Source organism: Solea senegalensis, unplaced genomic scaffold (assembly GCF_019176455.1).
Source record: "Solea senegalensis isolate Sse05_10M unplaced genomic scaffold, IFAPA_SoseM_1 scf7180000015812, whole genome shotgun sequence".
In the NCBI taxonomy this organism is placed as follows: Eukaryota; Metazoa; Chordata; class Actinopteri; order Pleuronectiformes; family Soleidae; genus Solea; species Solea senegalensis.
This window is the reverse complement of record NW_025321462.1, coordinates 30,163-45,129: the sequence shown is the minus strand read 5'-3', so window position 1 is coordinate 45,129 and position 14,967 is coordinate 30,163. Positions and strand designations below refer to the sequence as shown.

Below are 14,967 nucleotides of genomic sequence, written 5' to 3'. Positions count from 1 at the left end.
ACCGGCACTTTTATTTGTTTACTGGCACGTTTCACAAGATGCCGGTAATCTCATTCAAACAAGTAGCTACATCTTATATTATTTTGACTGTAATCAATTTCACAATCATTCATGCCTACGATGGTCATTATTAGACCACCGTCATTCAGGTCAGTAAGAGGTTTGATTATATTCTACATATATTATTGCATTATTTGAGTTAAAGGCTCCAGAAAAAAAGAAAAAAAAACACTGAATGTTGCCATTGTGAAAGGTCAACTGTTAAGAAACCGGTACATTTGAAATTAGTTCACTTAATTTTGAGTTGTTTTGGTGCAATCTTTCATGAACAATAGTGGTATCACTCTTTCCATGTGCATTTTATTAATTTGGCACAGGACGTGGTTATCTCCCTAATTGATGTTTAGTTCACTAGACATTCAAGAAACTGGGATGATGGGATCATATTTAAGAACGAGAAAGAGAAAAACACTGATTTCATATACTAGGAGTAACACAGGCAGTGGCAGTCACTTACGTTTCCTGAAGTCTTAATTTGTGCTCATCTGAAGTGAAACAAAACCCTGAATTTTCATTAACATTAAAACAAGGCCAGACCAAAAGCTTCACTCCCAGGGCTGGAGTATGCCAGATGTAATATTATTAGATATACATGTGGATGTTATGAATTTGATGCACAAGCCTGTTTTCTTTGTGTATTACCTTAATGACTCTGTCCTGGCAGTGCTGGATGATCTTACACAGCTCCTCTGAGACTCGAGACTCTGATGAAGGATCTGCTCAAACATCTAGTAAAAGACAATTTGTAGTTTTGTACCTAACTTTGTGACATACATGCATGTAACACCAGACAAACTGACTCATATAGGAATATCCCATGAAATAATGATAATATATGATAATGTACTACACCCAGTTCCACAGTCTGTATTGTGGCATGTCTGTAGACAACTATATCTAACTGTCCACTGAGTTATCGAACCGCCAAAAGATGTTCGCCTTTAGTTCTACTGTGTTCTTGATCAATGCCACAGTCAGAACCTCATCATCCAACTATTTGACAAACTCTAGTCAAACAGGAGCTACAGTGTAGGAAAATGATCAAGAAATACAATGAGTGTCAATAAAATGATTAGCTCTCATAGAAACTTCCCATTGTGTTAACCAGTTAACCACCACTAACAAGTCTATATTAGACTGGTTAATCAGTAGTTGAGGTTTCACCTCTCTCATGGGGATCTGGGCCCTTTGGACAAACACTGACGGGCTGCTCACGTCAAACTGTTGCTGCAGACCCTCAAGGCTCAGGTTCACCACCTTCTCATAGCAGCTGTGCATCTTAACTGGATGGAAAGCCAGCATGGAGATCTTCTCCATGTGCTGAGGAGGAAGACAAGAAGGGAGAGGAAGAGATGCAGGCATGGACAGATTTGGGAAAAATGTATAATTGTCTATCACAATAAATATACTACTGCAAAAGTATCACTAATGTTACACTAGACAAGTGCAAGATACAGAAAGACACTAATTAATTGAATATGATAGCAATTTTACACCGACTAGGTACGATATAGGATTTAAACAGTGGACAACCAAGGGAATCACAGCATGGTGTGTTTTGGTAAAAGATGGACAGCTGGAGAGTTTCCAAAATATGACAGAAAAAAAGGATTTGGATAATCAATCATGAATTCTGTGGATTCCTGCAACTTAGAGACTACTATGTGAAAGAGATCAGGATGGACCCCTCCTGAGAAGTGAATAGTGTGATCCAGATCATCATAATCAACGCATACAAAGAAACCACAATTAGAATTTTATTGGGACTATATAAAAAATGGCTACAAAATAAAAGATGGGAATCAGAATTTAACATAAAAATTAGTGATGAAGATTGGCTAAGATTGGTATAATCTGCCAGGCATTAGCCTCATGTATGAAACAAAGTGATTTTGGAGCAGAGAGATATTTAGGTTACAAGGTCAGAGCTGCAGTGACTTTATGACAAGTACAAATGAGCATTTCATGGGTTGCACTGGCAACAGATATGACAAATGTTGGGTGGCTGGGAGATTTTCTTTTTAATCAGTCTTGAATATGTCAAAGATTACCCACAATATTAACTTTGAAGCATTGTTAGTTTTGTGTAGCATCAGATAAATCATGTACTCCCTCCCCTCTTAATTTGAAAAGAGGACATTTGTAATATGGAAATGATTGAATATTTGGTAGTTTTGGGGAGGACTGATGCAGGACAAAAGTATTAATCTTTTATAACAACAATTCTTGGGAGTGAACATTCCTGCCATATACTCAAGTGTATGGTGAAAACAATGTTCAGTGTTCTATTGATCTATTAATAAAATGTTTTCATTTGAATTCCAATTTGACCTCACAATGAAGCAGAATCCAGTCACGTTAACTGTGCGTTGTAAGAATGGAAAAGACTGTCATGAAAAATTATAATAATTACAACAGGATACCTGCAGCAGCAGCACCAGTGAACCTCTCTGAACAGATCAGCAATGTGACCCACAGTCCTCACAACCGAAGAGGCAGCCGAAACACAGCAAGCGGTTCCGCGAAGACGGATGAGAGGTCTGGGTGAGAGGACAGTGGAACTGTTCAGACAGAAAGTCTGGCTCCCGTGTAACGTCGCACACAACACCATCTCAGAGATATCTCAGAGATAGGATACTGACTGTATTTAAACACTAAACTTTCGCAAAAAACAGCTAAGCGAAAAAGAAAAAAAAAGAGCATGGAACATTTACATGTGCATATATTATTATTAACTATATTTCGATTAATTCGTGTGTGTGTTTAAATACATGTGTATGTATGTATGTATGTATGTATTTTCAATGAGTGAAAAGACGTAGTTATTAATGAACACATTTTAGCAACAACTCTTTAGCCACCTGGCCTGCTATTTAGCTCATTATCATAATGTAAGTCGCTTTGGATAAAAGCGTCTGCTAAATGACATGTAATGTAATGTAAAATTTCACTTACCTCTAAATTTTTGAGCATCTTCCTGTGACATGTCAATAGATCCCGTCTACCGCCAACTTCCCCAGTAATTCCTTGGTCAGCGACTGATGCTGCAACCAGAGCCGGATTAACGCAAAGGCAAACTAGGCACGTGCCTAGGGCCCGATTGGCAAGGGGACAATTAAAACCTGAAAATGACTTGGTCCGCGTTTCAAGACGATTTACACTCCTCGTCCTGATGACGCAACGCTGTCAGGGCGCACTGAGGACAGTCTGCTCCGATCGACAGTCGCGCTGGGGGCAGGCGGGCGGGAGAAGCCGCAGCGAGTGCACATGTCCGCGGTGGTTCACTGTAAACCACCTTCGCCCCGAGCCCTTCCAAGCCGGTCGCGGCGCACCACCGGCGGAAGAAATTTCATGTCAAACTTATGTGTGACAGTGCACTATAGAAATGACTGAAACGTGACTAAAACTAATAAGCGTTTTAGTCCAAAAGACTAAAACTAAGACTAAATCTAGAATGGCTTCCAAAAACAACACTGCACAGTACACCATCCAGAGAAACATCCAGACCAGTGGAGAAAACTGCAGAACAGTCCAGACCAGGAGCTGAGCTGCTGAGTGTTGAATACCAGAAAATGGAAGAGAGGTGATGCTTGTCCATGAAAATAAACCTCTTTACCACTACAGCACAGTTTCTCTTACTGCAAATTGTATTGGTTTCATTGTATATTTGACTACTTATTACACTATTCAATTTAATCAACACATTTAATTAAGATTTTCTGCAAAATGCAATAGCTTACAACATTTATCTTATTTGCTTATTGTCTTGTTTACGGTAATAAAAATCAAAAAATAGTCTGATAGACTGTTTAATATACGACACATGACTTATTTTGGCATACAAAGAACCAACTTGTAACCAAAGACTACGCTATGTAAAATGTGAATTCACTTTTATTAGTAACTTTGGTAGGTTTCAGATTTCAATTCATAAATAACATGGAGGGGGGCCCAAAAAATACATTCTGCCTAGTATAGTCCATTTATTTAATCCGGCTCTTATGGTGTGACTGTGGGTTTAGGAATGAATGTTTGTGTGTGTGTGTGTGCGTGCGTGCGTGCGTGCGTGTTTGTGAGTGTGTTTGCTGATTGAGTAATATGAACTTTTAAAACTGCAATGAAAGACTGGTTCATTCATCTTTTACATGTCATTTACCAGACATTTCATCAAAGTGACTTACATCTTCATATTTATGAACATCAGCTTGTTTTCCTTTCTTTCTGTAGAAGAGTGGGAGCCACTGATATCACAGCACCTCCACACAAAGTGTTTGGCACCCTCAGTTTGACTGGAAACACTGCTCTTATTGAACCCCATCAGCTTTTTGAAATGTTGGCTCCTGATTGGAGTTTCTCGCAGATTTACAGTGACTGACAGCAGCCGTTTCCTTTTGTTTTTAAATAAATGTCCTAAAATGGTGACAAATTCCCTTAATCAGTTTTTTGCTTGTTTATCATCATGTATAGTTGTGTATTGGCAATACAAAGAGAAATGTTCTGAAAATGATACAAGAACACTAAATCCCAGTGGAAAGATTATAAATGTTGCCTGTGGTACCTGTAAACGTGGTAACATGGTGAACTGTGCCCTGGCAATATTTATGCACTTTGAAGCCTTCGCCATGTGAAACTGCTGCACAGCTCTGATCTCATTTTTACCAGAGACAGATAGACTGAGTCTCCACCTTTTTTTCCACACATAAAAAAACATGCACTGTAGTTGACTTGAATGTTCAGACATATCTGCCTTCATTTCAACCAGCTAGTCAGTGAGTAAACATTTGTTTGTCAAAGGATTATCTTGTGGCGTTTTTCTTTCTGATGACACATTGTTAAGTTATAGAGTATACATATATATATATATATATATATATATATACATCTATATATAACACATATAGAGTATGTGTTCTAATCCATATGTATGTGCATATCATTTCTAATGTATAGATTATAATGCTTATCTTTTATGATCTGTTTTATGTTCTTTCTTTTACATGCACTTCAAGAAGTCTTACTTTCTTTTGCGTTGTCGGTGCCCTTTTTATGAGAAGGCTTCTTTTCTATAAATATGAGAGCGTCATTGTCAGAAGGCACTTATGATATGAGAATAGAATAAACAAAACTTGTCAATGTGACGGACTGAATTGTCTCTGTATAACCAGCTGTTATTTTATTTAATAATTTGTTCAAAATGCCATTTTAATATCAGTATTTTTGTATTTTCTTATGCTTTGTTGTGATAACCTGAGGGCAACAGTAGGGGAAGCGTAGCACTGTTGAACTACCTTACGCTGCACTTCACTCCTTTCTCTCAGTCATTAACATCCGTGATCTGAGGAAAGTGTGTGTCCGTGTATTCTTCACTCATTACTCCCCTTTTCAGAGCTTTTACATCAACATTCAAGGTGTTATTGTTTGAATCATGGCAGATGAAGTAAGAAACGCGACACGCATTCACGGTGCATTAAGAAGTCACAGTGACCTGTCCAGGGTGCACCCCGCCTTACATCCTACGGTTCGTGTTCACACTGAATGAGACACATTGTAATACAAGACCAGAACTGGATGTTTGGATATTTCGGAGAGCAGAAATCTGAGAAACTTAAGTGATGGAAAAATAAATAACCACTCTTGCTCTCTTTTTTTTTTGAAAAATGCGGGCTTCTGGAAATCACTTCACACATGCGACAGACTTGACTTACACAGAAATTACAGCTCCTTCAGGTAAATGTTTTGGTACTTTGTTATCCCTGAATTAATGGATAAGATGTTTCACTTATCAATGCATCTGTATGATAAATATTACAGCACCTTGTGATTTATTTTTGGATTTCAAATGATATTGTATAACAACAATATTTCTTATTCTTATCACCATCAGACAACACTTCATCTGTAGCTGAGATGGAAACAGGGTCGTCAGATTAAGAGGCACAGACATGTCAGGAGGATGCTGCTCCAATGGACAACACAGGTGGACAGCAGGGTGCCACACTGAAAATCCCTGCATTCAACAAGGGCCGCAGCCAACTGGATGCAAAAGATGTAGAACAGACCAGCAAACTAGCTCACTCCAGGATCCACATGGAACGAATTATTGGTTGTATGCGCACCAAGTTTAACATTAAATGGGACCATGTGCCTGGGTGTTGTGGTCAAATACGAAGGCGAGGAAAAGACTTTACTTGATAAGATTGTTGTTATATGCTCTGACCAATATGTGCCCAAGTGTTGTTCTGAAGCTACCTAACACCTAACAAAAAGAGCTAAGCTACAGTCAAAAAGTGTCAACCATATTAACAGTTTAAGGACCGATTGTGGTTCAGGTCAAATGGGATTCAGAGTCAGATTCAGATTTTTCTTTGTCATAGTCGTCAATCCAGTCAGGAGGAGATAAATCAGGGAGCTCATAATTGGGAAGGGTGGAATAAATTCATCATTTGGACAGACTTATCGATTGCACTTTTCAGAGTCATCATAATCACTTTTTAACATGTGGAAATGAGCATTTCATGGGTTGTATTCCACAGTACAAATAACTGGGTGAGGTATAATCTGTCAAATATTAGCCTCATGAATGAACTTTTCAGGCAAAATAATGACACAACAGGACAAGAACACAACGAGACACTGCGAGTTGGGCTAGCTACGGTAAGACATTAAAGACCTTAAAGAGCTATGACACAAACTAACCACACTAAAAGACGAACTGAAAAAGGAAATTAAAGAAAAGAAATGATCATTCTACAACAAGAGATTGAGCGTAAACTAACAGATAATATAAATGAACTACAGATACAGAAGGGGAATCTTGCTGAAGCCCAAGCCCACGACAGATGCGAGAAAAGATGACTGACCTCGAAGGGAGATCGAGGAGGAACAACATACTAATACGTCATACTACATGTGACGTCGACAGACTGTCGGCAACTGATTGGCAGAGTGTCCGCACTGGAAGAGTCGAGTGGCATATTTCAGTTCATTGACTGTGTTACAGGGAGTCTGCACTCCAGTCATGCAGAAAGATTCTGTGAACAAATCTTTTTTAACCCTCTGCATTCTTCGTGCTTTTGGATTTTTTTTGTGTATATCTTTGGCTGTGTTGCTGTAAATTGCTTGAAATTTGGTGTAGGTGAAGTTAATTTTTATGTAATATAAATCTACCACTGTCAGGGAATATCAATATTTTTCATTATCATATAACAATCAATATCTGAAGCTAAAATGATTTGGGTGTATTTTAGGGATATCATAGTATGGTGTGAATGTGAGTTTAGGAATGAATGTGTGTGTGTGTGTGTGTGTGTGTATGTATGTGCAACTCCAGACACTTCTTGTTCTCACATCAAGTTCAAATTGACATGATACACAGGCACCTACACCTACAAAGAGGCTCACACACATATTCACTCCTTTGAGTAAAAAAACCAAACAGACATCTTGAGGGACTTCAAAGACTTGCCCTCTACGTGAACCCAAACAAAAGTCTGGTTTTGTTTACACAGGTGCAATTACAGGTAAACACAATGTTTCACTTTGTTTGGGGCTCAATTCGTCCTGACTGTCAAAGACACAGCCTCAGACGCTGAAGACCTCGACCTCATCAACCATCAGTCACAATGTACTGATTATATATTAATTATATATCAAAACAAACCCCAAGCTTATCACATTATAGTGATTACATGTAAAATAATTACATCAAATCAAGCATAAGATAGATGTATAGTATGGCTTGTGTAATCATCCGTTTTAAGTATAAAATTAATTCATATATTAGTAGTATTGAGTACTTTTACTGTATACTTATTGAGTAATCCTGGGTCAAATTTCCCTTCTTTTTTTTTTACACTTGCACAATGATAACAATGTTCTTCTTGGTGCCAGTGATTTTATTGTGCAAGAAACACTGTGAATCTGTGAATATAGTAGAGAAGACGTTCATAAATAACCATCCATAATCTGTGTGGCACTGTCTTTACTGTGAACTTCAAGTGGCAGTCACTCATTCATCGTCCTCACGCTGACACCTACTGGCGAGAAACGGTATTGTTACTTGAGTTTTTGCTGTTTTTTTTTTTTGTTTTTTTTACAGATGACACAAGGCCTTTGAAATGATATAAGCAAGAAAAATTAATGGGGGGCGTACTTCATATACTAGTAGTATGAAATACTTTTACTGTATATGTTATGGAGGAATATGGGGTCAAACTTCACTTTTTGCAACAAATAACAGGGTAATCATCAGGCAACTGTAATTTCACAGTATTGTTTTGTCAGCTGCCTAAATTATGTCAAATCCGATTAATGCTATGCTATTTATTTAAATCAAGTCTCTAACACAACAAAGTGTGTAATAAATGAGGGTTAGGGTTAGGGTTATTACATGAAAGCCAGTGCATCTGAATACTTTTCAGATGCACTGATTTGATTACACTGAAATGATTTTCTTCACACATTTTGAATTTGAAAATGCTCAGTGGGACCTGAGGAAGTGGACCTGAGGTGTTGCCAAGGGGGAAGTAATCCTCACAGCAGGCTCCCTGCTAAGTGAAATTCATTTTAGTGTTGGGGATACAACTGCTCAAATGGATCAGATACATGAAACTGTGTGAGAATTCCAAGTTTGACACACAGTATCGAACTGTGGTGTCCTCCATATCAAGAAGCTCTTGGTCCACCAGGTGAAACAAGGCGGCCTTCAGTGGAAGTGTTGTTCACTTCCCGTGGTTCTGTAAAAATGCAGAGCAGAAGGGAAGAAGAAAAAGTTTTCTGTTGCTTTTAGGTTTCAAGCCCAGTCAATGGAACACAATTTAGGAAATATTAATGTTATTCCAAGATTATCTTTTACTTTTCACATGCTATATAACTTGTGGGAAAAAGAAATGCAAATAATTTCATGACCACTGTCTGATATAATCTAGTAACATGTATCAATATAGACACACAGGAGCTATATACACAACCACCCAGACACTCCACTGTCCAAGTACTGAAAAATACATACCCACACACACATCACATATGGTGTTGAGAGAAATAATGTTTAGAAACACTTTTAAATACCCTTGTTAATGCTGTCTCTGTGTATCCTGACAGTTTTTCTTGCACATACGGTGAGAGATAAAATTATCCTCCATGGTCCACCCTCACTTGGTCCACAAAGGCCATAGGTCACAACAGCATTCCTGCATAATCAATGAAAAGGGAAATAATAAATAAAAAGACATTAACCGGCTCATTCTGTCATGAGGCTGTGTCTCAAATTCCACATCCTATCATAAGTTAAAAAGACATATTTCATATATGCGGGGGTAGAGTTGCTCAGTGGTTAAGACCGGTACCCTGTGTGCAAAAGACAGCATGGTCGTAATGGTGGCAAGTTTGACTCCGCCCCTGGCTGATTGTACTCAATTCCATTGTTAGTCGCTTTGGATAAAAGTGTCTGCTAAACATGACATGTTATGGAATATTTTAATGGATTCATCAACTGGCCGTCGCTTATTACAGTGCTGCTTCACAGTATGTATCCTTTCATTAATAAGACCACCTAAATACATAAAATACAAATACAATACAAATACAATACAAATACAATACAAATACAATACAAATACAATACAAATACAATACAAATACAATACAAATACCATACAAATACAATACAAATACAAATACAATACAAACAATAGAAGAGAAGAGATGGAAACAACCATAGTTAGTGGAGAAGGTTTTTTTTACATTGTTTTACATTGTCTACTGAAGAGGAACTAAGACCATAAACCCTTTAGAACAATGTTTGCAGGGCATCAGACTAACGTTTTACAAGGAGCACACTTGTAACTGAACATTTTAGGAGAGCAAGCAAAACATTTAGGGGCGCACACCTTAAATTGACTTGTAAAGCAAATATTAATTTTTCCTCTAATTTTCACTGTTGTTTGTTGAACAATAAGATAGCATAAGAGACATTAATTGTACAGAAAATACAATCACTGTCATTACAGCACAATTATTAACTAGTGCTTGAAGTGGCCCGGTACTTTCCAGTACACAGAACTTTTATTTTTGTACTGGGACTTTTCACAAAATGCCGGTAATCTCTTGAGATTATCAATCCAATTCATGATTATGGTCCAGAGCAATAATGTATCAGGGTACACTATGTGACCTGTTCCTTAAATTTAGAGTTTTTATTTTCTATCTAATCTCTATCTGGAAGATGACCGCTGTGCCGACCATCATCATGCTTCAAAAGCATGAGTTAGCTAATCCACACACTCATACTTTCTGATATAATAAAAATAAACATGGAGCTGGCAAGTTGAGGCTTGAAAATATCAGAGGACCATGCAGAGAAGGGATTAAGCTGTCCAGTATCCTGGAATATTTTACTATTTATTCTCTGAAGCTCTGCAGACCAGGGTAAGAGCCAGTAGAGATTAGAACTACTGATGCTTCAATTTGGTTAGCTGTCACTCTTATTGGTAAATAATTAAATTAACCCCCATGAAAATATGATGCTGTATGTCATCTTAAATTATTTTGACTGTAATCAATTTTACAATCATTCATGCCTATGGTGGTCATTATTAGAGGTTTGATAATATTCTTCATATATTATTGAATTACTTTGTCAACATGAGGAGTTAAAGGCTCCAGGAAAAAAAACACTGAATGCTGCCATTGGGAAAGGTCAACTTGTTAAGAAATCCGAAAACAGCCTTATCTCAGAGTATTTCGCATACAAACAGACACCGATAGAAAAACACATCCCAACGGTGAAATCATTGCAAAATCAAACACTGATGGTACAAAAATAAATGTTTTGAGATGTTAACTTCATTTGTGAGGGTTATGTTATAGGACAGTAGAAAAATGAAAAAAGTCACTAAACAACAGTGAAATCATTGCAAAATCAAACACTGAAGGTATATAACTATATCTTATAAGATTTTAACTTTATTTGTGAGGTTTATGTTATGGGACAGAAGAAAATTGAAAAAAATGAGAAAACAGCCGTATCCCTGCTGAATGCGCCCGAAAACAGACACAAATAGAAAAACACATTCAAACAGTGAAATCATTGCAAAATCAAACACTGAAGGTATATAACTATATCTTATAAGATTTTAATTTTATTTGTGAGGTTTATGTTATGAGACAGTAGAAAAACTGAAAACATTTTAGAAAACAGCAGTATCTCTTATAAGATGTTAACTCATTTTGTTATGACAAAGAACTGTATGGTTCTTTGTCATAATCAAACTTTAAAAAAATATTTCTACAACGTTATTTTCAACAAATGTTGCTTTCACAACACACATTGTTATTGCAATCATATTATTATTATTGTTGTTATTATTATTGCTGTTAATATTATTATTTTTATTATCACCATCCTCTTGCCAGGCTCGAACCAGGGTCTTCTCACTAGAAGACCCTGGTTCGAGCCTGGGTTGGAACAAGGGCCTTTCTGCATGGAGTTTGCATGTTCTGCATGTGTGTGGGTGTTTTCGCCGGGTTTTCCGGCTTCCTCCCACAGTCCAAAAACATGCAATGTGGGGATTAGGTAAACTGGACACCCTAAATTTACCATAGGTCTGAGTGTGAGAGTGAATGGTTGTCTTGTCTGTGTCTGTGTGGCCCTGCGATGGACTGGCGAACAGTCCAGGATGTACCCCGCCTATCGCCTGATGTGGCTGAGATTGGCACAGCACCCTCTGGTGGAAGATAAAGCGGTAGATGATGATGATGATGATGATTTTCACCATCATTATTTTCATATCATTATTACATTGACATTATATTAATATAAAAAAACAAAAACCCGCACACTCATTGTGCTGAAGGTGGCTCCACATTTGCTTCCGATTTTCATTAAGTTTCGATTCCACCTTAAAAAAATGCACATTTCGGCCAGTAGGCAGAAGTGCAAATTGATACACAGGCACCTACACCTACAAAGAGGCTCATACACACATACATGTACACATCTTGAGGGACTTCAAAGACTTGCCCTCTAAGTGAACCCAAACAAAAGTCTGGTTTTGTTTACACAGGTGCAATTACAGGTAAACACAATGTTTCACTTTGTTTGGGGCTCAAGTCATCCTGACTGTCAAAGACACAGCCTGAAGACCTCGACCTCATCAACATCACAATGGTCACAATGTACTGAAAAAGAAAAAGGTTAAATAATTTATCAAAACTGACCCTAACCCGATCATATTATAGTGATTACATGTAAAATAATTACATCAAATCAAACGTTAGGTAAATGTATTGTATGACCTGTGTGATCATCTGTTTTTGATGAAGTTTAAAATCCATAATTTGTATTAGTAGTTTATGATTTCACTTTCACTGAACTCAGTGATACTTCATATACTAGTAGTATGGAGTACTTTTACTGTATATGTTTTGGAGGGATATAGGGTCAAAGTTCACTTTTTACAACAAACAATAGGGTAATCATTTTTGATGAAAAATCCTTATTTTTTTATCAGTAATTTATGATTTTACTTTCACTGGACTCAGTACCTCTTGTTCTTCATATGCTAGTATGGAGTACTTTTAATGTATGCTTTTGGAGTAACCTGGACTCCTTTCACTCCTTTTTCGTCAAATTTAATTCAACTGCCATAACCAAGCAGTCTTATTTCTGGTTTTCAAAATAAAGTCCCTAACCCTAACCCCTATCGGAAGCGATTACAACATACTGAAAAATAAATGGTCAAATTATATGTCAATTTCATTTATTATATGACAATTATATCAGATTATAGTGATTATATGTAAAATAATTGTTGAATATTTTCCAGATTCTGTCATTTTTCAGCTTCTGAAATGTAAATATTTTCTAGTTTCTGTCATTTGTCAGCGGACCCCCCTACACAGGATCAATGGACACAGATTGTAGAGGAAATCTACATAATGGAAAAGATGACACACCGCTTACAGCTACAGGAAACTCAGTTTGAAGAAAAATGGATAAAATGGACAAAATATTTAAGACCAGAATAGCGACAAAGACCACAGGAAAGTTAGTTGATTGAGTAGAAGAAAATAGGGACATAGATAGATCGCTTTGACTGTAACTCCCACTTGTTTGTTTTTGTATTTTCATAATGTTGTCTTTCACCTGTATTAAAAAAAACTGTCAATAAAAACTAAAGTGGCAAAAAAGAAAGAAAAGAAAAAGGGGTGTGAGAATGGGTGAGGTATAATATGCCAGATATTAGCCTCATTAGTCAACATGATTTTGAGGCAGAAACATAGGCAGAAACTTGTTACAGTTGTTGTGTATCTGCTCCTGGTCTCTCTCTCTCTCTTCTGTCTCTACCTCATCTCCCTCTTGTCCTTTCTCTCCCCCACCTCTCCACTGTCCCCCATTTTCCTTTCACCCCAACCGGTCGAGGCAGAAGACCGCACATCTCTGAGCCTGGTTCTGTCAGAGATTTCTTCTTCTGTTAAGAGGGAGTTTTTTCTCTCCACTGATGCCTAGTGCTTGCTCATTCAGTCATTGAATTGAATTGAATTGAAATCCAGGGCGGAGCATAGACATGATAAGGTTATGGGGCACTCGTTTGAGTGAAACACTCCCTTAGCCCCCTGTGGGGGAAGAGGAGCAATTTGATGCTGACTCATGGCTCTGCAGACAGCTGACCCGTCCCTTCAGCCTTTGTTTGACAAAGCTGTGACAGCCGAGGAGGCTGACAGGTACCTGAGCACACTGGACCTGTGTAAGGGCTACTGGCAGGTACCTCTGGCGCCAAAGGTGCAGGAATTAACAGCTTTCAGAGCCCTTTCTGGATTATAACACTTCACTGTCATGCCGTTCTGATTGCACAGGGCGGCCTGATTTTGACTTACCGTTTGTTGTCCAGACAGACGCTTCAGGAGTCGGCCTTGGAGCAGTGTTGCTCCAGGGTGAGGGTGAAGACCGTAAGCCAGTGCAGTACATCAGTAGGAAGTTGTACCCTACCGTCGAAAAAGACTGTCTGGCAGTAAAGTGGGCCTTGGACTCTGAAGTACTACTTGGTGGGCAAGGAGTTCACCTTGGAGACTGACCACCAGGCCCTGCAGTGGCTGCACTGGATGAGACAATAATGTCAGAATCAAACAATGGTATCTTGCGATGCAGCATTATCGTTTTTCTGTGAGATATCAGTCAGGCAAAAGTAATGTCGTTCCTTTCCCGCCTCGCCTCTTACGCGATCAAGAAAACTTCAAGCAAACTTACCATCATGCCGGGTGGGGAGTCTGTCGCAAAGGGAAGCACGCACCCTGACTGCAGAGCTTTATGCTGGTATTGCTGGAAGGGAACGTCCGTCAACTTCACATGCCCCAAGTGCACAGTGGTAGCAGCCAATCGGTTCCAATTAACCACAGTACTGCACTTATGGCCTTTATAATTTGTTTCATTTAATGCATTTTGCTTTCCTGTAATTTGTTGGGGTTTAATTGAAGTGCATCAGTTTGATTAGTGAGTTGTTTGTGTTCTAGGTAAAATGTCTACTCTAGACTTACCTGTAAGGTGGTACAGTCCACTACAGGTGCGTCATCCAAGCGCCTTAAGAGGCAGCTCCTTCAGTCTGGGGGAAGTCGAGGGAGATGAGAGGACACAGAATGAAGAGGTAGCCTTTAAACTCAGGAGGGAGCTGTTTCGTAGGGGCAATTACAGTATTATTGAGTTAGTAATAATTCTTTTATTTCCCCCTCTTATTTTATTTTGACCCATCTGTTGGAATGGGAGTTTTTTTTTGGAAATATTTATACATTTGTCTTTCACTGTAAATACCCGCACAATGTCAACTTTGGAGATGGGCATATGCAAAATAAAACACCTCTGCATTACCTCTGCTGAACCATCCTTGTCGAAAGCAGACCTCCTGTCACGGT

The 14,967-nt window shown here is 38.3% G+C and overlaps 1 protein-coding gene across 1 annotated transcript; it reads right to left on the bottom strand.

Moving 5' to 3' along the window:
* Positions 1-667: 667 nt before the first annotated feature.
* Positions 668-3,092, bottom strand: LOC122762594 (protein Niban 2-like). Its single transcript, XM_044017776.1, has 3 exons — positions 3,016-3,092; positions 1,225-1,380; positions 668-788 (listed from the first exon to the last, which is right to left on the bottom strand). Exons 1-3 carry the CDS (start codon positions 3,031-3,033, stop codon positions 699-701), a joined length of 264 nt encoding a protein of 87 aa, XP_043873711.1. The 5' UTR covers positions 3,034-3,092; the 3' UTR covers positions 668-698.
* Positions 3,093-14,967: the final 11,875 nt, after the last annotated feature.

Excerpts from the sequence above, each read along its gene's own strand:
- LOC122762594 (XM_044017776.1), bottom strand. Across the intron at positions 789-1,224 it reads CCCAGATCCCCATGAGAGAG|ATGTTTGAGCAGATCCTTCA; the intron begins GTGAAACCTCAA and ends GTCTTTTACTAG.